Source organism: Ips typographus, linkage group LG12, assembly GCF_016097725.1.
Source record: "Ips typographus isolate SLU linkage group LG12, UJ_Ityp_2.0, whole genome shotgun sequence".
In the NCBI taxonomy this organism is placed as follows: domain Eukaryota; kingdom Metazoa; phylum Arthropoda; class Insecta; order Coleoptera; family Curculionidae; genus Ips; species Ips typographus.
This window is the reverse complement of record NC_138433.1, coordinates 2,955,868-2,978,176: the sequence shown is the minus strand read 5'-3', so window position 1 is coordinate 2,978,176 and position 22,309 is coordinate 2,955,868. Positions and strand designations below refer to the sequence as shown.

Genomic DNA, 22,309 nt, shown 5'->3' with positions numbered 1-22,309 from the left:
CCCACTTGGAGTGGGAAAATGACACTTTTAAGCACATTTTTGAAATCTCCATTAAATTTCCTATCCCCGAACCTAAAAAAACACTAAAAAATTGAGTACAGTCAGGGATAAAAAAAGCTGTCAAAGTTTAAACAGCCAGAAAGACAGTTTGAAAGGACAGTCAGGGATAAAATCGCTTGTAAAACCCACTTTGAGTGGGAAAATGACAGTTTTAAGCACATTTTTGAAATCCTTATTAAATTTCCTATCCAATAACCTAAAAAAACACTAAAAAATCTAGTACAGTCAAGAAGAAAAACGCTGTCAAAATTTCAACAGCCAGAAAGACACTTGAACCGAATTTGACACTTACCCCTTTGACAGCCAATAACTCGGTTATTACTCCACTTACAGGGTGGTTCAAAACACCATTTTGTAGCCCTCGAAACCCTCTTTAAATCACCCAGTATAGGGTTTTTAGCAAAAACGTCAAATAAGCGACTAATTCAGCGCGCAACTTACACTATCCCGATCCACCGGGTACACGGAGTGGTGGTACCGTTTTCGCGGTCACACGCATCGCAGTCGGCTCTGGTCGCACAACACAAAAACAAAACACAATCAATCAGTGATGCAGTGTAAACGTGGTCGTCTGTCAAAGTAGTACCGCACGGAACGACCGGTACCGACGTAAACGTACCCAACATTCGTGTACCGAGTGGTATTTTGGTTCGGTACCACTTTTTTTTAGGTTAGAGCGAACCACGTGACCTTTTCACCGTATATACAGGGTGTCCTGTGGTAAGTAGTTTTGATAATTTCAGCGCTATTTAAAGAATTAAATTTCATTGCGAGTGATCAATACTTTCTTCTAATTTTGTTATTGGGTAATTGGGTCGGGGAAACCTTTTAAAAGGTTTCACTTTGACGCCCTCTAGCGGCCAAACTAGCCAATCGATGAGGGTTTTTTATTATACCGTTGGAAAGCTTACAATCCGGGCTATCTTTTCGTTTCAATGACTTTTTGCTGTCAACTGTCAAATAACCGAGTTATTTAAGGTTAAATCAAAAGTAGTTAAATCATTTTAAAGGTTTGTAAAGCTTGACTTTGACGCCCTCTAGCGGCCAAACGGCGCAACCGATTAACTTAAGCGGGCATATTTTTGGAAAGCTTATAATCCGGGCTATATTTTCGTTTCAATGACTTTTAGCTGTCAACTGTCAAATAACCAAGTTATTCAAGGTTAAAGTGAGAGGTGTCAAAATAGTTTAACATGACCGCAACGAATTTAAGTATCCATACTGTATATAGGGTTATACAGGGTGTCTCAAATTAGTGGGTGTCCTAAAAAGTGCCAAAAAAGTGAAAATTTTCATTTTTGTTGCTGTGAAATATCTCAAAAACTGTCAAACCAAAAAAAATGGTCAAAATCACTGTTTTTTTAAATTTGGCGCCCTCTAGCGGCCAAACTAGCCAACCAATGACGTTTTCTAATTATACCGTTGGAAACCCTACAATCTTTACTATTTTTTACCTTCAATGACTTTTTGCTGTCAACTGTCAAATAACCGAGTTATTTAAAGTTAAAGTCAAAGTGGTTAAGTCACTGCAAAGGTTTGTGAAGCTTAGCTTTGACGCCCTCTAGCGGCCAAACGGTGCAACCGATTAACTTAAGCGGCCATATTTTTGGAAAGCTTACAATCCGGGCTATCTTTTCGTTTCAATGACTTTTTGCTGTCAACTGTCAAATAACCGAGTTATTTAAGGTTAAAACCAAAGTGGTTAAATCACTGCAAAGGTTTGTGAAGCTTGACTTTGACGCCCTCTAGCGGCCAAACTAGCCAATCAATGAGGGTTTTTTATTATACCGTTGGAAAGCTTACAACCTGGGCTGTCTTTTCGTTTCAATGACTTTTTGCTGTCAACTGTCAAATAACCGAGTTATTCAAGATTAAAGCTAAAGTGGTTAAGTCACTGCAAAGGTTTGTGAAGCTTGACTTTGACGCCCTCTAGCGGTCAAACGGTGCGACCGATTAACTTAAGCGGGCATATTTTTGGAAAGCTTACAGTCCGGGCTATGATTTCGTTTCAATGACTTTTAGCTGTCAACTGTCAAATAACCGAGTTATTCAAGATCAAAGTGAAACTTGTCAAAACAGTTTAACATGACCGCAACGACCTTAAGTAACCATACCGTATATAGGGGTATACAGGGTATCTCAAATTGGTGGGTGTCCCAAAAACTGTCAAAAATGTGAAAAGTGTCATTTTCGTTTCTGTTAAATATCTCAAAAACTGTCAAACCAAAAAAATAGTCAAAATCACTGTTTTTTTTAACTTTGTCGCCCTCTAGCGGTCAAACTAGCCAACTAATGATGTTTTCTAATTATACCATTGGAAAGCTTATAATCTGGACTATCTTTTACCTTCAATGACTTTTGGCTGTCAACTGTCAAATAACCGAGTTATTTAAAGTTAAAGCCAAAGTGGTTAAATCATTTTAAAGTCTTGTAAAGCTTGACTTTGACGCCCTCTAGCGGCCAAACGGTGCAACAGATTAACTTAAGGGGGCATATTTTTGGAAAGCTTACAATCCGGGCTATCTTTTCGTTTCAATGACTTTTTGCTGTCAACTGTCAAATAACCGAGTAATTTAAGGTTAAAACCAAAGTGGTTAAATCACTGCAAAGGTTTGTGAAGCTTAGCTTTGACGCCCTCTAGCGGCCAAACGGTGCAACCGATTAACTTAAGCGACCATATTTTTGGAAAGCCTACAATCCGGGCTATCTTTTCGTTTCCATGACTTTTAGCTGTCAACTGTCAAATAACCGAGTTATTTAAAGTCAAAGCAAGTGAGTACTCAAAATCCCACTTTGGCTAGTTAAACCCGAGTAAGAGAAAACCTAAAATATCTCGAAAACGGTTAAAGCCACAAAAAAAACCATTCCCACCGAATTTGTGCAGAATGAAACGCCGAATCTAAAAATGCCTTAATATACAGGGTGTCCCAAGCAAAAACCGGCAAAAAAGTAACTTGACAACAAAAAAACACCATTTTAGACAATAAAATCTAACAAATTCACCTTATCAGTTCGGTTTAAAGTGGTTTTTAAGCTTAATTAGGATAGAAAAAGTTGTAAATTTAATTGAAATGTAATCGTTAATGATTAGTCAAAGGCGGCTGTGATTTCGACACGAAAAAGCCACGATTACACTACAACAATGATTTGGATGTTTACCAATAATCAAGTGTGCATTGTATTTTTACCGTGTAAATTGCATTTTTTTTTTTATCAATTTAAGTGGCTGCCTAATCGATAACAATTGGTAATTTAAGTCTGTGAACAAATTTAAAAAAAAAAAACCAGTGGCGTACTGGAAAATTTACGAAACCAAGTGCACGAGTCACTTTAAAACGGTTTTTCTTCACTTTTTTGCCTGGGACACCCCGTATATTATGGTGTTTTCCGGTTCCGCGTTCGATTCCAAACCGATTTGATTCCCGGTGTTTGCCGCGTAACTCTAACCGTTTTCGAGTTATCGACCCTGTTTTCAGCCGGCTAGAGTCCCTTCAAAACTGTCGATTTGACGCCCTCTAGCGGCCAAACTAGCCAACCAATGACGTTTTCTAATTACACCGTTGAAAAGCTTACAGTCCGGGCTGTCTTTTTGTTTCAATGACTTTTTGCTGTCAACTGTCAAATAATCGAGTTATTTCAGGTTAAAGCCAAAGTGGTTAAGTCACTGCAAAGGTTTGTAAAGCTTGACTTTGACGCCCTCTAGCGGCCAAACGGTGCAACTGATTTACTTAAGGGGGCATATTTTTGGAAAGCTTACAATCCGGGCTGTCTTTTTGTTTCAATGACTTTTTACTGTCAACTGTCAAATAAGCGAGTTATTCAAGGTCAAAGGGAGAGGTGTCAAAATAGTTTAACATGACCGCAACGACCTTAAGTAATCATACTGTATAAGGGGTATACAGGGTGTCTCAAATTGGTGGGTGTCCTAAAAAGTGTCAAAAATGTGAAAAGTGTCATTTTCGTTTCTGTTAAATATCTCAAAAACTGTCAAACCAAAAAAAATTGTTAAAATCACTGTTTTTTCAACTTTGGCGCCCTCTAGCGGCCAAACTAGCACACCAATGACATTTTCTAATCATAGCGTTCGAAAGCTTACAATCTGGACTATCTTTTACCTTCAATGACTTTTTTCTGTCAACTGTCAAATAACCGAGTTATTTAAGGTTAAAGCCAAAGTGGTTAAATCACTGCAATGGTTTGTAAAGCTTGACTTTGACGCCCTCTAGCGGCCAAACGGTGCAACCGATTTACTTAAGGGGCCATATTTTTGGAAAGCTTACAATCCGGGCTATATTTTCGTTTCAATGACTTTTTTCTGTCAACTGTCAAATAACCGAGTTATTTAAGGTTAAAGCCAAAGTGGTTAAAGCACTTTAAAAGTTTGTGAAGCTTGACTTTGACGCTCTCTAGCGGCTAAACGGTGCAACCGATTAACTTAAGCGGCCATATTTTTGGAAAGCCTACAATCCAGGCTATCTTTTCGTTTCCATGACTTTTTGCTGTCAACTGTCAAATAAGCGAGTTATTTTAAGTTAAAGCCAAAGTGGTTAAGTCACTGCAAAAGTTTGTGAAGCTTGAATTTGACGCCCTCTAGCGGCCAAACGGTGCAACCGATTTACCTAAGCGGTCATATTCTTGGAAAGCTTACAATCCGGGCTGTCTTTTCGCTTCAATGACTTTTTGCTGTCAACTGTCAAATAACCGAGTTATTTAAAGTTAAAGTCAAAGTGGTTAAGTCACTGCAAAGGTTTGTAAAGCTTGACTTTGACGCCCTCTAGCGGCCAAACGGTGCAACCGATTAACTTAAGCGGCCATATTTTTGGAAAGCTTATAATCCGGGCTATATTTTCGTTTCAATGACTTTTTGCTGTCAACTGTCAAATAACCGAGTTATTTAAGGTTAAAGCCAAAGTGATTAAATTACTTTGACTCCCTCTAGCAGCTACAGTAACTTTGTTCAATCCACGTGACTTGGATTGGAATTTTGACGGAATGACGTCATCGACGACTGTCAGTTTTTGACAGGTGTCAACTAGACCTGTCAGAATAAGTGTGCAAAAAATTTGACAGCTGTCACTTTCCTGCAAATCTGTCAAAAAAAAAAAATGTTAAAAAACATCTCTAAACAGAAGAGTTTAAATCGCTCACCGTTTAAACCCCTGTAACTCGGTTATTTTGACAGATACGTCAAAATGACAGATAACCAATCTGACAGAGCGGATCGAGGGCTTTCAGAAAATATCCCCGCATGACTGATAAATGTCAGGGTAACGCCGCTAGAGGGCGTCAAAGTTGCCCAACCAATTAAAGCATAAAGCATACCAAGGACAAGTCACAGTGTTGCCACTTTGACGCAAATTAATGATTTTTCTTGATTTTTCAGGTGTTTTTAGTCATGTTTCTACCAAAACTACTGGCTACGTTTACATTAATTATTTTATTAAGCTCAGGTGAGGATTAATTGATTAATTAATAAAAAAAAAAATATTATTATTTTTTTTTAATTAAATTTTAAAATTAATTAATTACTTAATTTGTTAATTAATTACAGATTACTGCAACTGTGATAGTAATTTAGGTGTAAACGTGCACGATGTTACATTAAAACTCAATGAAAACCAAACTGTTTTCATTATAACTGGGTAAGTTTACATTTTTTTTTTTTTTTTTTTTCTTAATTTTTGTTTTTTTTTTAATTTTTTTTATTTCTGTAACATTTTTTTTTTTGTTAATTACTTTTATTTAAATTTTTTTCGTATTTTTTTGTATTTTTTTTTATTTTGTTTTTTTTTCTCTTTTCATTTATTTAATTTTTTTTTAATTGTAATATTTACCTAAATTTTAATTTATTTTTTCTTTAATAATTTAATTTATTTTTTTCATTTTTATATTATTTTTCTTAATTACTATTATTTAAAATTTTTTCGTAGTTTTTGTATTTTTTTGTTTTTCTTTAATAATTTAATTTTATTTTTTTCATTTTTTTTGTTAATTACTTTTATTTAAATTTTTTTCTTGGATTTTGTAGTCTTTTATTTTTTTTATTTTGTTTTATTTCTTTGATAATTTTAATTTTCCTCTTTTAATTTATTTAATTATTTTTAATTGCAATATTTATCTAAATTTTAGTTTTTTTTTGTTTTTCTTTAATAATTTAATTTTTTATTTTTTTTTCTTAGTTTTTGTAGTTTTTCTAAAATTTTGTTTTATTTCTTTAATAATTTTAATTTTTTTTGTTTTTATTTATTTTTTTTTAATTGTAATATTTATCTAAATTTTAATTGTTTATTTTTTCATTAATAATTTAATTTTTTGTTTTCTTAATTACTTTTATTTCAATTTTTTCGTAGTTTGTATTTTTTTATTTCTTTAATAATTTAATTTTATTTCTTTTATTTATTTTGTTAATTACTTTTATTTAACTTTTTGTCTTAGTTTTTGAATTATTTTATTTTTTTTCTAATTTTGTTTTGTTTCTTTAATAATTTTAATTTTTCTCTTTTCATTTATTTAGTTTTTTTTAATTGTAATATTTATCTTAATTTTTGTTTTTTTTAATAATTTAATTTTGTATTTTTTTTTTGTTAATTACTTTAATTTAAATTTTTTTCTTAGTTATTGTAGTTTTTTTTTAATTTTGTTTTATTTCTTTAATAATTTTAATTTTTCTATTTTTATTTTTTAATTGTAATATTAATCTAAATTTTAATTAATTAATTATTTAATTTTTGTTTTCTTAATTACTTTTATTTAACTTTTTGTCTTAGTTTTTGAATTTTTTTCTTTTTCCTTTCTAATTTTGTTTTGTTTCTTTAATAATTTTAATTTTTCTCTTTTCATTTATTTAGTTTTTTTAATTGTAATATTTATCTAAATTTTTGTTTTTTTTTGTTTTTCTTTAATAATTTAATTATTCTTTTTGTTAATTACTTTTATTTAAATTTTTTTCTTAGTTTTTGTATTTTTTTATTTTTGTTTTATTTCTTTAATAATTTTAAATTTTCTCTTTTTATTTATTTTTTTTAATTATAATATTTATCTAAATTTTAATTGTTTTTTTTTATTAATAATTTATTTATTTTTTTCATTTTAATTATTTTTTTTAATTACTTATTTTGTATTCTTTTAGTTTTTTTGTTTCTTTAATATTTTAATTTTGCTCTTTTCATTTATTAAATTTTTTTTTAATTGTAATATTTATCTAAATTTTATTTATTTTTTTGTTTTTCTTTAATAATTTATTTTTTCTTGTTTATTACTTTCATTTAAATTTTTTTCTTAGTTTACGATTTTTTTATTTAGTTTTGTTTCGATATTTTTTCTTAATTTAATTTTTTTTCTTATTTTCGGTTTTTTTCCAATTTTTTTTTGTTTTTCTTTAATAATTTAATTTTAATTTTTATTTTTTATTTTTTCTGTATTAATTAATTTTTTTTTAATACTTTTTAGTGAGAATTTTACTCCACCTAATGATACATTGAACATCTTCGTCCAGCACTCTGATATTGCTTCGATAAACCTTCGATTAATCGATTTGAACTCGTTGACGGCCAACGAGAGCGTACCGTTGGAGATCAAAGCGATTGGAGCGGGAAAAACCGATATTTACTCGAATACAACCAATAATATCACCGAGTAAGTTTATCTAGATGGTTGCATAGTCTAACGTTGTGGTTTTGAATCAATTTTAAACTTTGACATTTTCTCTGTCAAAAACCTGTCAAGTGACAGTCACCAAATTTCTGTCATAAACTGTCACATGTCAGGGCTATCTCCAGAAAAAATTTCATTAATGACAGTTGCATGACAGGGCCGTAATCAGCCAAAATGTCGGTCAGTGACTTGATGGTTTATCAATCGCTATTAACCTAATTTTGACATTTTCTCTGTCAAAATCCTGTCAAATGACAGTCACCAAATTTCTGTCATAAACTGTCACATGTCAGGGCTATCTCCAGAAAAAATTTCATTAATGACAGTTGCATGACAGGGCCGTAATCTGTCAAAATGTCGGTCAGTGACTTGATGGTCTTAAATAGTAACTAAATCAAGTTCAGAACAAGTTCTGAAGAAAGTTTCTCAAGGTTTGAGTGTTCCAAATGGATCAGAAGGGTCTTCTGAGCTGGACAGTGACTCAGAAGACACTTTTCTGTCATTTACAACCCTGGAAATGGCTCAGAAAGTTCGTTTACGTTTAAAAGTAACTTAATCAAGTTCAGAACAAGTTCTGAGGAAAGTTTCTCAAGTTTGAGGGTTCCAAACGGATCAGAAGGGTCTTCTGAGCTGGACAGTGACTCAGAAGACACTTTTCTCTCATTTACAACCCAGAAAATGGCTCAGAAAGTTCGTTTATGTTTAAAAGTAATTAAATCAAGTTCAGAACAAGTTCTGAAGAAAGTTTCTTAACTTTGACTGTTCCAAATGGATCAGAAGGGTCTTCTGAGCTGGACAGTGACTCAGAAGACACTTTTCTGTCATTTACAACCCTGGAAATGGCTCAGAAAGTTCGTTTACGTTTAAAAGTAACTTAATCAAGTTCAGAACAAGTTCTGAGGAAAGTTTCTCAAGGTGGAGTGTTCCAAACGGATCAGAAGGGTCTTCTGAGCTGGACAGTGACTCAGAAGACACTTTTCTGTCATTTACAACCCAGTAAATGGCTCAGAAAGTTTGTTTATGTTTAAAAGTAACTTAATCAAGTTCAGAACAAGTCCTGAGGAAAGTTTCTCAAGGTTTGAGTGTTCCAAACGGATCAGAAGGGTCTTCTGAGCTGGACAGTAACTCAGAAGACACTTTCCTGTCATTTCCAACCCTGTAAATGGCTCAGAAAGTTCGTTTATGTTTAAAAGTAATTAAATCAAGTTCAGAACAAGTTCTGAAGAAAGTTTCTTAAGTTTGACTGTTCCAAATGGATCAGAAGGGTTTTCTGAGCTGGACAGTGACTCAGAAGACACTTTTCTGTCATTTACAACCCAGTAAATGGCTCAGAAAGTTCGTTTACGTTTAAAAGTAACTAAATCAAGTTCAGAACAAGTTCTGAGGAAAGTTTCTTAAGTTTGACTGTTCCAAACGGATCAGAAGGGTCTTCTGAGCTGGACAGTGACTCAGAAGACACTTTCCTGTCATTTACAACCCAGTAAATGGCTCAGAAAGTTCGTTTATGTTTAAAAGTAACTTAATCAAGTTCAGAACAAGTTCTGAGGAAAGTTTCTCAAGGTTGAGTGTTCCAAACGGATCAGAAGGGTCTTCTGAGCTGGACAGTGACTCAGAAGACACTTTGCTGTCATTTACAACCCTGTAAATGGCTCAGAAAGTTCGTTTATGTTTAAAAGTAACTAAATCAAGTTCAGAACAAGTTCTGAGGAAAGTTTCTCAAGGTTGAGTGTTCCAAACGGATCAGAAGGGTCTTCTGAGCTGGACAGTGACTCAGAAGACACTTTGCTGTCATTTACAACCCAGTAAATGGCTCAGAAAGTTCGTTTATGTTTAAAAGTAACTTAATCAAGTTCAGAACAAGTTCTGAGGAAAGTTTCTCAAGGTTGAGTGTTCCAAACGGATCAGAAGGGTCTTCTGAGCTGGACAGTGACTCAGAAGACACTTTCCTGTCATTTACAACCCGGTAAATGGCTCAGAAAGTTCGTTTATGTTGAAAAGTAACTTAATCAAGTTCAGAACAAGTTCTGAGGAAAGTTTCTCAAGGTTTGAGTGTTCCAAATGGATCAGAAGGGTCTTCTGAGCTGGACAGTGACTCAGAAGACACTTTCCTGTCATTTACAACCCAGTAAATGGCTCAGAAAGTTCGTTTACGTTTAAAAGCAACTAAATCAAGTTCAGAACAAGTTCTGAGGAAAGTTTCTCAAGTTTGAGGGTTCCAAACGGATCAGAAGGATCTTCTGAGCTGAACAGTGACTCAGAAGACACTTTGCTGTCATTTACAACCCTGTAAATGGCTCAGAAAGTTCGTTTATGTTTAAAAGTAACTAAATCAAGTTCAGAACAAGTTCTGAGGAAAGTTTCGCAATTTTGAGGGTTCCAAACGGATCAGAAGGGTCTTCTGAGCTGGACAGGGACTCAGAAGACACTTTCCTGTCATTTACAACCCTGTAAATGGCTCAGAAAGTTCGTTTACGTTTAAAAGCAACTAAATCAAGTTCAGAACAAGTTCTGAGGAAAGTTTCTCAAGGTTTGAGTGTTCCAAATGGATCAGAAGGGTCTTCTGAGCTGGACAGTGACTCAGAAGACACTTTTCTGTCATTTACAACCCGGTAAATGGCTCATAAAGTTTGTTTACGTTTAAAAGTAACTTAATCAAGTTCAGAACAAGTTCTGAGGAAAGTTTCTCAAGGTTTGAGTGTTCCAAACAGATCAGAAGGGTCTTCTGAGCTGGACAGTGACTCAGAAGACACTTTCCTGTCATTTACAACCCGGTAAATGGCTCAGAAAGTTCGTTTATGTTGAAAAGTAACTTAATCAAGTTCAGAACAAGTTCTGAGGAAAGTTTCTCAAGGTTTGAGTGTTCCAAATGGATCAGAAGGGTCTTCTGAGCTGGACAGTGACTCAGAAGACACTTTCCTGTCATTTACAACCCAGTAAATGGCTCAGAAAGTTCGTTTATGTTTAAAAGTAACTTAATCAAGTTCAGAACAAGTTCTGAGGAAAGTTTCTCAAGGTTGAGTGTTCCAAACGGATCAGAAGGGTCTTCTGAGCTGGACAGTGACTCAGAAGACACTTTGCTGTCATTTACAACCCTGTAAATGGCTCAGAAAGTTCGTTTACGTTTAAAAGCAACTAAATCAAGTTCAGAACAAGTTCTGAGGAAAGTTTCTCAAGTTTGAGGGTTCCAAACGGATCAGAAGGATCTTCTGAGCTGAACAGTGACTCAGAAGACACTTTGCTGTCATTTACAACCCTGTAAATGGCTCAGAAAGTTCGTTTATGTTTAAAAGTAACTAAATCAAGTTCAGAACAAGTTCTGAGGAAAGTTTCGCAATTTTGAGGGTTCCAAACGGATCAGAAGGGTCTTCTGAGCTGGACAGGGACTCAGAAGACACTTTCCTGTCATTTACAACCCTGTAAATGGCTCAGAAAGTTCGTTTACGTTTAAAAGCAACTAAATCAAGTTCAGAACAAGTTCTGAGGAAAGTTTCTCAAGGTTTGAGTGTTCCAAATGGATCAGAAGGGTCTTCTGAGCTGGACAGTGACTCAGAAGACACTTTTCTGTCATTTACAACCCGGTAAATGGCTCAGAAAGTTTGTTTACGTTAAAAAGTAATTAAATCAAGTTCAGAACAGGTTCTGAGGAAAGTTTCGCAAGGTTTGACCGTTCCAAATGGATCAGAAGGGTCTTCTGAGCTGGACAGTGTCTCAGAAGACACTTTCCTGTCATTTCCAACCCTGTAAATGGCTCAGAAAGTTCGTTTACGTTGAAAAGTAACTAAATCAAGTTCAGAGCAAGTTCTGAGGAAAGTTTCTCAAGGTTTGAGTGTTCCAAACGGATCAGAAGGGTCTTCTGAGCTAGACCAATGTCTCAGAAGACCTTTTTTACGTTATGCAGCTGGCTCAGAAGACTTTTAACGTGTTTTCAGTGTAAACGAGGTCTACTTCAGGGTCACCGTGTATAAATGGGCGGCTTTGGGCACCATTTCCACCATAATTGGGTGGGTTTACTTCGCAGCATGGTCCATCTCTTTCTATCCTCAGGCTTACATAAATTGGAAGAGAAAAAGGTAATTTTTAGGGCCCTTTTTACCCAAACTCCCGGTTAACTTTAACCTGAGGGTTATTTAAAAATTTTTTTTTTTTTTTTTTTTTTTTTTACAGTGTTGTCGGATTGAACTTTGACTTCCTGTCACTGAACATTGTCGGTTTTGTCCTGTACTCGGTGTTCAACTTGGGCCTGTACTACGTTCCCGAAGTGAAGGTAGGTGCAAGTTTGATGCCCTCTAGCGGCCAAACGGCTCAACTTGGAGTGGTCCTGTCAACGTCACGTGATAGCCCTGTTCAGTAGCTTTCTTTTGTTTTCTGACGTGTTTTACCGGAATGTTTCAAATAAGCGAGTTATTTCGCTTTCAAGTGATGCTTCCTCATTTCAAGCGATGTTTTTGACTACGTTTGCTTTAACCTCAAATGACTCGGTTATTTGACAGTTTACGTCAAAATGTCAGGGAAGGTAAAAGATAGTCCAGACTGTGGGGTTTTCAAAAATATGGTCACATGACCTTGTAACTTTGACGGTTTGGCCGCTAGAGGGCGTCAAACTTCTCCTTTACAGACTAAAGGAGTGATTTTGACTACTTTTTTCTTTAACCCTAAATAACTCGGTTATTTGACAGCGTACTTTGACAAATATCACAAAAACTGTAAGAAGGAAAGTTGTAGGGAATTTCATTGTCTACAAGATTGTATTAAGACACTTTTTCCCTAAGTGGTCGTCTTAGGGAAATATTTAGGGAAAACTGCCCTCAAGACACTAAAGTGCTTAGAGAGAACCAGTTTCAAAATTCAACCAATCATAACTCCGTTATTTTGACAAATATCACAAAAACCTGTAAGAAGGAAAGTTGTAGGGAATTTCATTGTGTACAAGATTGTGTTAAGGCACTTTTTCCCTAAGTGGTCGTCCTGGGGAAATATTTAGGGAAAACTGCCCTTAAGACACTAAAGTGCTTAGAGAGAACCAGTTTCAAAATTCAACCAATCATAACTCCGTTATTTTGACAAATATCGAAAAAACTGTAAGAATTAAACTTGTAGGGAATTTTATTGTGTACAAGATTGTGTTAAGGCACTTTTTCCCTAAGTGGTCGTCTTAGGGAAATATTTAGGGAAAACTGCCCTTAAGGCACTAAAGTGCTTAGAGAGAACCAGTTTCAAAATTCAACCAACCATAACTGCGTTATTTTGACAAATATCACAAAAACTGTAAGAAGGAAAGTTGTAGGGAATTTCATTATCTACAAGATTGTATTAAGGCACTTTATCCCTAAGTGGTCGTCTTAGGGAAATATTTAGGGAAAACTGCCCTTAAGGCACTAAAGTGCTTGGAGAGAACCAGTTTCAAAATTCAACCAATCATAACTCCGTTATTTTAACAAATATCAAAAAAACTGTAAGAAGGAAAGTTGTAGGGAATTTTATTGTCTACAAGATTGTATTAAGACACTTTTTCCCTAAGTGGTCGTCTTAGGGAAATATTTAGTAAAAACCAAAAAAAAAAAAAAATTAAATATACAGGGTGTCCCAAATTTCAGGTGGAGTACAGCGTCCGGTATCCGAGAGGTTTGAATCCGGTACAAGTAAATGACATTTTTTTTGCCGTGCACGCCGTCATTTTGACGTTGTTCACCCTGTATCAGTGCGCCATCTATGATCGGGGCGATCAACGAGTTTCCACCACTGCACGGATTATTTTAGGTAAGCCACCCTGTATACTAGGGTCGATTGGATGCGTTTTGGGCCACCCTGTATAGCTGCTGACCAGCTGAATCGAATGACGTAAAAATATACAGGGTGTCCCATTTGAAATAGTGCCGATTTTGACGTTTGAATTAAGAAAGTTTAGTGGGGGAGGAAAGTGTGTTGAGATGACTTTACGTAACTTCAACCCCCCGTAACTTGGTTAATTGGCAAAATTCGGGAAAATGCCAAAGAACAAAAAGTGTACAGAATTTAATTCTCTACAAAAACACTAAAATAGTGTTTTGCCCTCAAAGGCCTCAGAAGGGAGATATTTGCCTAGAAAGTTAAGTGGGCGCAAAATAGGTGGTTTAAAACACTAAAATGTCATAAGAATGACACCAGAACTCCACAAACTGTCTTTTGTTGATCAGAAACACTGTTACGCCACCAGCGGCCTTTAAACTGTCTCCTGAGCCTTACCAGGGGATCTCAAACGGTCTTAACAGCTCAGAAACAAATCACTAAACCATCAGAAGTTCTAAAACTGTTTTTTAGTGGCTCAGAAACGCCAAAACATCCTCAGAATACTTCAAACTGTTTTTAAAAGATCAGAAACACCAAAATGTTAGTATAGTGTCTTCTGAGCCCGGAAACTGTTATCGCAGGTTCTCAAACTGTTTTTACTAGTTCAGAACAGCCATCAGTGGCTCTAAAACTGTCTTCTGATTTTATCTCAGGTTCTCAGGAATTTACAAATTGCGTCTAGTAGCTCAGAGGCACCCAAAATGACATCGGTGGTTCTCAAACTGTTTTCTGAGCTTGTAAAATGTTTGCAGTAGTTGTCAAACTGTTTTTCTTGCTCAGAAATGCAAAAAATGGTGTCAGTGACACTAAAACTGTCTTCTGAGCCTCGAAAGTGTTATAAGAGGTTCTCAAACGGTTTTTGCAAATTATTAAAAATTGTAAAACTGTTTTTGACAGCTCAGAGGGCTCAATCTGTCTTCTGATCCACTAAAAGGTCATCAGAAGTTCTCAGAAAGGTTTCCAGTAGCTCAGAAGCCCCAAAATGACATCGGTGGTTCCCAAACTGTCTTCTGAGCGTGTAAAATGTCTGCAGTAGTTGTCAAACTGTTTTTCTTGCTCAGAAATAGAAAAAATGTTGCCAGTGTCTCTAAAACTGTATATCTCGGAAACTAAACAGTTTTGACCAAATTTTTTTGGGTTACCCTGTAGCTGCTGACAAGCTGAATCGAATGACGTAATAATATACAGGGTGTCCCATTTGATTTAAGTGACTTTTGACACTTTGAACGCAGTGACGTCACTTTCTTCACCGAGCTAAGTTTAACTTTAACCTCAAATATCTCAGTAACCAGACACTTCTTGTCAAGACTTTTTTAGGTCACCGTGTAGCTGCTGGCAAGCAGAATCGAATGACGTAATAATATACAGGGTGTCCCATTTGATTTAAGTGACTTTTGACACTTTGAACGCAGTGACGTCACTTTCTTCACCGAGCTAAGTTTAACTTTAACCTCAAATATCTCAGAATCCAGACACTTTTTGTCAAGACTTTTTTGGGTCACCCTGTAGGCCTGGACGAGCAGAATCGAATGACGTAATAATATATAGGGTGTCCCATTTGATTTAAGTGACTTTTGACACTTTGAACGCAGTGACGTCACTTTCTTCACCGAGCTAAGTTTAACTTTAACCTCAAATATCTCAGTAACCAGACACTTCTTGTCAAGACTTTTTTAGGTCACCGTGTAGCTGCTGGCAAGCAGAATCGAATGACGTAATAATATACAGGGTGTCCCATTTGATTTAAGTGACTTTTGACACTTTGAACGCAGTGACGTCACTTTCTTCACCGAGCTAAGTTTAACTTTAACCTCAAATATCTCAGAATCCAGACACTTTTTGTCAAGACTTTTTTGGGTCACCCTGTAGGCCTGGACGAGCAGAATCGAATGACGTAATAATATACAGGGTGTCCCATTTGATTTAAGTGACTTTTGACACTTTAAACGCAGTGACGTCACTTTATTCATCGAGCTAAGTTTAACTTTAACCTCAAATATCTCAGAATCCAGACACTTCTTGTCAAGACTTTTTTAGGTCACCGTGTAGCTGCTGGCAAGCAGAATCGAATGACGTAATAATATACAGGGTGTCCCATTTGATTTAAGTGACTTTTGACACTTTGAACGCAGTGACGTCACTTTCTTCACCGAGCTAAGTTTAACTTTAACCTCAAATATCTCAGAATCCAGACACTTTTTGTCAAGACTTTTTTGGGTCACCCTGTAGGCCTGGACGAGCAGAATCGAATGACGTAACAATATACAGGGTGTCCCATTTGATTTAAGTGACTTTTGACACTTTGAACGCAGTGACGTCACTTTCTTCACCGAGCTAAGTTTAACTTTAACCTCAAATATCTCAGAATCCAGACACTTTTTGTCAAGACTTTTTTGGGTCACCTTGTAGGTCTGGACGAGCAGAATCGAATGACGTAACAATATACAGGGTGTCCCATTTGATTTAAGTGACTTTTGACACTTTGAACGCAGTGACGTCACTTTCTTCACCGAGCTAAGTTTAACTTTAACCTCAAATATCTCAGAATCCAGACACTTTTTGTCAAGACTTTTTTGGGTCACCCTGTAGGCCTGGACGAGCAGAATCGAATGACGTAACAATATACAGGGTGTCCCATTTGATTTAAGTGACTTTTGACACTTTGAACGCAGTGACGTCACTTTCTTCACCGAGCTAAGTTTAACTTTAACCTCAAATATCTCAGAATCCAGACACTTTTTGTCAAGACTTTTTTGGGTCACCCTGTAGGTCTGGACGAGCAGAATCGAATGACGTAATAATATATAGGGTGTCCCATTTGAAATAGTGCCGATTTTGACGTTTGAATGCAGCGCTGAATCAGGTTTGAAGTTGAGAGTAATGACAAGTTTCACCCTGTATATCTTGGAAACTAAACAATTTTTACCAGACTTTTTTGGGTCACCCTGTAGGCCTGGACGAGCAGAATCGAATGACGTAATAATATACAGGGTGTCCCATTTGAAATAATGAAGTTTTTGACGTTTGAATGCAGCGCTGACTTAGGTTTGAGGTTAAGAGTAATGACAAGTTTCACCCTGTATATCTCGGAAACTAAACAATTTTTCCAAGACTTTTTTGGGTCATCCTGTAGCTGCTGACAAGCTGAATCGAATGACGTAATAATATACAGGGTGTCCCATTTGAAATAGTGCAGTTTTTGGCCGTTGAATGCGCCAAACAATGTTTGTTCACCCTGTATATATGGTTTTTCCAGGTATTTTCGGGATTTTCATCGTTATTTCGCTGTTTCTCGCCAGTTTCACCGTAATTCACTGGCTGGACTTTCTCTACTACTGCTCCTACGTCAAACTGGCCATTACTTTGATCAAGTATATACCACAAGTAAGTACAGTGCGAATCAAAGCAATTTGCGGTGACGTCACCGATGGAAATTTGCTATTTTGCGCGCGGGAAAATGTTGTGTGTTATTTGGAACAAGTACATTTGCGTCAATTTGTTGGCAACGATAAATAAAAAAAAAAAAAAATAATAATAATAAAAAAAATAAAAAATAAAAAAATTGAAAAAAAAAATAATTAAAAAAAAACAATAAAAAAGAATTTAAAAAAATAAATAAATTAATTAAGAAAAAAAAAATAATTAAAAAAAAAAAAATTTTAAAAAATAAAATAAATTAATAAATTAATAAAAAAAAATAAATAAAAAAAATGAAAAAAAATTTTTTTTTTTTTTTTTTAAATATTGTTTGCAAGCAAAATTGGGACATTATTTACCAATTTTTTGGCCATTTTTAACATGTTTCACCCTGTATAATCGGCCATTTTCAGGCTTACATGAACTATAAGCGAAAAAGCACGTCAGGATGGAGTATCGGCAACATTGTACTGGATTTTACTGGTGGCACGTTGAGTATGCTGCAAATGATCCTCAACGCTTACAATTACGGTAAGTGCCAGGCTGTCATTTTGACAGCCGACCGTCAAACACAGCCACAGGCCTGTGTGTGACAGTTGTCACTTTGACAGCCCGTAACTCGGTTATTTTGACAGTTACGGGGTGGTTCGCTACACCAAATTGTAGCCCGTGAAATTCTCTTTCGATCACCTTATATACACTTTTCACCTAAAATGTCAAATAAGCGACTTATAAGTCATCAACGTCAAGACTGTCAAACTGTACTAAAAAATTGCAAAAATCAGTTTGGAACTTGTTCAGTGTAGTATTCGACATAAAAAGGTGTTTCTGAGATTTATGACAGTTATTTTGACAGTTGTCACGTGACCTTCAAGCTAAATAGTGTTCTAAGATCACGTGACAACTGTCACAAACGTCAAAACTGTCAAACTGTGCTGAAAAGTTGCAAAAATCAGAGTTTACAGCATTTTCTTGCAATATACGCTAGAAAACGTGTTTTAAGGATTTTGACAGTTGTTTTGACAGTTGTCACGTGACCTTCAAGCTAAATAGTGTTCTAAGATCACGTGACAACTGTCACTAACGTCAAAACTGTCAAATTGTGCTCAGAAATTGCAAAATCAGGGTTTACAATAATTTCTTTGTAGTTTTAGGTAGAAAACGCGTTTTTGAGGTTTATGACAGTTATTTTGACAGATGTCACGTGACTGTATCGCTAAATAGTCTTTTAAAATCACGTGACAACTGTCACTAACGTCAAAACTGTCAAAATGTGCTCAGAAATTGCAAAATCAGGGTTTACAATAATTTCTTTGTAGTTTTAGATACAAAACGCGTTTTTGAGGTTTATGACAGTTATTTTGACAGTTGTCACGTGACTGTCTCGCTAAGTAGTCTTTTAGAATCACGTGACAACTGTCACTAACGTCAAAACTGTCAAAATGTGCTCAGAAATTGCAAAATCAGGGTTTACAATAATTTCTTTGTAGTTTTAGGTACAAAACGTATTTTTGAAGTTTATGACAGTTATTTGACAGTTGTCACGTGACCTTCAAGCTAAATAGTGTTCTAAAACCACGTGACAACTGTCACTAACGTCAAAACTGTCAAATTGTGCTCAGAAATTGCAAAATCAGGGTTTACAATAATTTCTTTGTAGTTTTAGGTAGAAAACGCGTTTTTGAGGTTTATGACAGTTATTTTGACAGATGTCACGTGACTGTATCGCTAAATAGTCTTTTAAACACACGTGACAACTGTCACTAACGTCAAAACTGTCAAAATGTGCTCAGAAATTGCAAAATCAGGGTTTACATTAATTTCTTTGTAGTTTTAGGTACAAAACGTGTTTCTGAGATTTTTGACAGTTATTTTGACAGTTGTCACGTGACTGTCTCGCTAAGTAGTCTTTTAAAATCACGTGACAACTGTCACTAACGTCAAAACTGTCAAAATGTGCTCAGAAATTGCAAAATCAGGGTTTACAATAATTTCTTTGTAGTTTTAGATACAAAACGCGTTTTTGAGGTTTATGACAGTTATTTTGACAGTTGTCACGTGACTGTCTCGCTAAGTAGTCTTTTAGAATCACGTGACAACTGTCACTAACGTCAAAACTGTCAAATTGTGCTCAGAAGTTGCAAAATCAGGGTTTACAATAATTTCTTTGTAGTTTTAGGTACAAAACGTATTTTTGAGATTTATGACAGTTATTTTGACAGTTGTCACGTGACTGTCTCGCTAAATAGTGTTCTAAAGCCACGTGACAACTGTCACTAACGTCAAAACTGTCAAACTTTGACTACAATTGGCAAGAAATACAGTTCAACACTAAGTTGACTATAAATTTGACACTTTCCACTTTAACAGCCCATCAATGTAGCTGTCATTTTTGACACACGTCATTCTGACCGGTTAAAATGAGTGCGCAAAATTTGACAGCTGTCACACGAAAAAAAAAATGAATTTTTGACATTTTGAATTAAAAACAAAGTGGTTTTTCGTAAAAAATGACGTATGTCAAAATTAACAAAAAATCGGCAAATTTCAATTTCTTAAAATGTCAAAACTGACACCTGTCAAAATATGACAGCTGTCACGCGAAAAAAAAAATTTAATTTTACATTTTTCTGTGAATTTTGACAGATTTGATTTTTGACATTTTGAATTAAAAACAAAGTAGTTTTTCGTAAAAAATGACGTATGTCAAAATTAACAAAAAATCGGCAAATTTCAATTTCTTAAAATGTCAAAAGTGACACCTGTCAAAATTTGACAGCTGTCACGCGAAAAAAAATGAAATTTGACATTTTCTTTGCGAGTTTTGACAGATTTCATTTTTGACATTTTGAATTAAAAACAAAGTGGTTTTTCGTAAAAAATGACGTATGTCAAAACTCGCAAAGAAAATGTCAAATTTCAATTTCTTAAAATGTCAAAAGTGACATCTGTCAAAAATTTGACAGCTGTCACGCGAAAAAAAATGAAATTTGACATTTTTCTGCGAGTTTTGACAGATTTGATTTTTGACATTTTCAATTAAAAACAAAGTGGTTTTTCGTAAAAAATGACGTATGTCAAAACTCGCAAAGAAAATGTCAAATTTCAATTTCTTAAAATGTCAAAAGTGACATCTGTCAAAAATTTGACAGCTGTCACGCGAAAAAAAAAATTTAATTTTACATTTTTCTGTGAATTTTGACAGTTTTGATTTTTGACATTTTGAATTAAAAACAAAGTAGTTTTTCGTAAAAAATGACGTATGTCAAAATTAACAAAAAATCGGCAAATTTCATTTTATTAAAATGTCAAAGTGACACCTGTCAAAAATTTGACAGCTGTCAAGCGGAAAAAAATGAAATTTGACATTTTCTTTGCGAGTTTTGACAGATTTCATTTTTGACATTTTGAATTAAAAACAAAGTGGTTTTTCGTAAAAAATGACGTATGTCAAAACTCGCAAAGAAAATGTCAAATTTCAATTTCTTAAAATGTCAAAAGTGACATCTGTCAAAAATTTGACAGCTGTCACGCGAAAAAAAATGAAATTTGACATTTTTCTGCGAGTTTTGACAGATTTGATTTTTGACATTTTCAATTAAAAACAAAGTGGTTTTTCGTAAAAAATGACGTATGTCAAAACTCGCAAAGAAAATGTCAAATTTCAATTTCTTAAAATGTCAAAAGTGACATCTGTCAAAAATTTGACAGCTGTCACGCGAAAAAAAAAATTTAATTTTACATTTTTCTGTGAATTTTGACAGTTTTGATTTTTGACATTTTGAATTAAAAACAAAGTAGTTTTTCGTAAAAAATGACGTATGTCAAAATTAACAAAAAATCGGCAAATTTCATTTTATTAAAATGTCAAAGTGACACCTGTCAAAAATTTGACAGCTGTCAAGCGGAAAAAAATGAAATTTGACATTTTCTTTGCGAGTTTTGACAGATTTCATTTTTGACATTTTGAATTAAAAACAAAGTGTTTTTTTGTAAAAAATGGCGTATGTCAAAATTAACAAAAAAAAATTTAAAATGTCAAAAGTGACACCTGTCAAAAATTTGACAAACACTCAATTAAATACTGTCAAATTTGGAAAATTTGCAAATAAAATTAACGAAGTTTCCAAACTGTCAAAACTGACATCTGTCAAAATTTTGATCGAAAATTTGGTTAAAACATTTGTTTATGAACCAATCCCGTTGCAGTGTTGCCGCTTATTTTCACTTTTTTTTTTTTTTTTTTTTTTTGATTTTTGACAGCTGACATTTGACATTTTTCAGACGATTGGGCGTCGATATTTGGCGATCCTACCAAGTTCGGTTTGGGGCTGTTTTCCGTACTGTTCGACATTTTCTTCATGTTGCAGCATTACGCGTTTTACAGGCACAGCGGATACGAGGTGCGCTAAAAAAGTGTTAATTTTGTTGTTTTTTTTTTTATGAAAAAAATAAATATTCTTTTATACCACCCTGTAGTTGTTTTGCTCAATTTTCCAACGGTTAAGACGTTCCCTGTCTAGTATGCAGTGTCAGTTCATTGGTTTTGGAGTTAGAAAGGTGCCATTCATGGCCGCCAGAGGCGCCATTTTGCAATTTCCGCCATTTTGGATTGAGATAAAGGGGTCGTGTTTGTACTCGTTTTCGACTAATTTGGGGTCAAGGAATTCATTCCCGCAATCAGTTTTCCGCTATCTGGCACCCAATTTGAAATTTGTTGTAATTTTAGGGCTTGCGCAGGAGATACGCAAAAATAAATGTCACCACTAGATTCCTCGTCCTCGAATTAGTAGAAAACGAACCCAAACTCGATTTTTTCCAAAAAAGTCAAAATGGCCGCCAAAAGGCGCCATTTGCAATTTCCGCCATTTTGAATTGAGATAAACTGGTCGTGTTTGTACTCGTTTTCGACTAATTTGGGGTCAAGGAATTCATTCCCGCAATCAGTTTTCCGCTATCTGGCACCCAATTTGAAATTTGTTGTAATTTTAGGGCTTGCGCAGGAGATACGCAAAAATAAATGTCACCACTAGATTCCTCGTCCTCGAATTAGTAGAAAACGAACCCAAACTCGATTTTTTCCAAAAAAGTCAAAATGGCCGCCAAAAGGCGCCATTTGCAATTTCCGCCATTTTGAATTGAGATAAACTGGTCGTGTTTGTACTCGTTTTCGACTAATTTGGGGTCAAGGAATCCATTTTTTCAGTTAATTTTCACGTCAATGAACATTATTTTTAAACGGACTATAAAGTACAATGAACATTCCCTAATTATTGATGAATCTCCTGAGTGAACGCTATATTGCAATCGACTATAGATTTTTTTTTGGTGAACAATATTTTGAGACCGACTG

At 34.9% G+C, this 22,309-nt stretch overlaps 1 protein-coding gene across 1 annotated transcript; it reads left to right on the top strand.

Moving 5' to 3' along the window:
• Positions 1 to 614: 614 nt before the first annotated feature.
• Positions 615 to 21,427, top strand: Ctns (lysosomal cystine transporter cystinosin). The gene is made up of 10 exons (XM_081990384.1): positions 615 to 780; positions 5,444 to 5,510; positions 5,612 to 5,702; positions 7,510 to 7,695; positions 11,643 to 11,783; positions 11,878 to 11,977; positions 13,308 to 13,470; positions 16,796 to 16,923; positions 17,370 to 17,487; positions 21,241 to 21,427. The coding sequence occupies exons 2-10, from the start codon at positions 5,456 to 5,458 to the stop codon at positions 21,366 to 21,368; spliced, it is 1,110 nt and encodes a 369-aa protein (XP_081846510.1). The 5' UTR covers positions 615 to 780; positions 5,444 to 5,455; the 3' UTR covers positions 21,369 to 21,427.
• Positions 21,428 to 22,309: the final 882 nt, after the last annotated feature.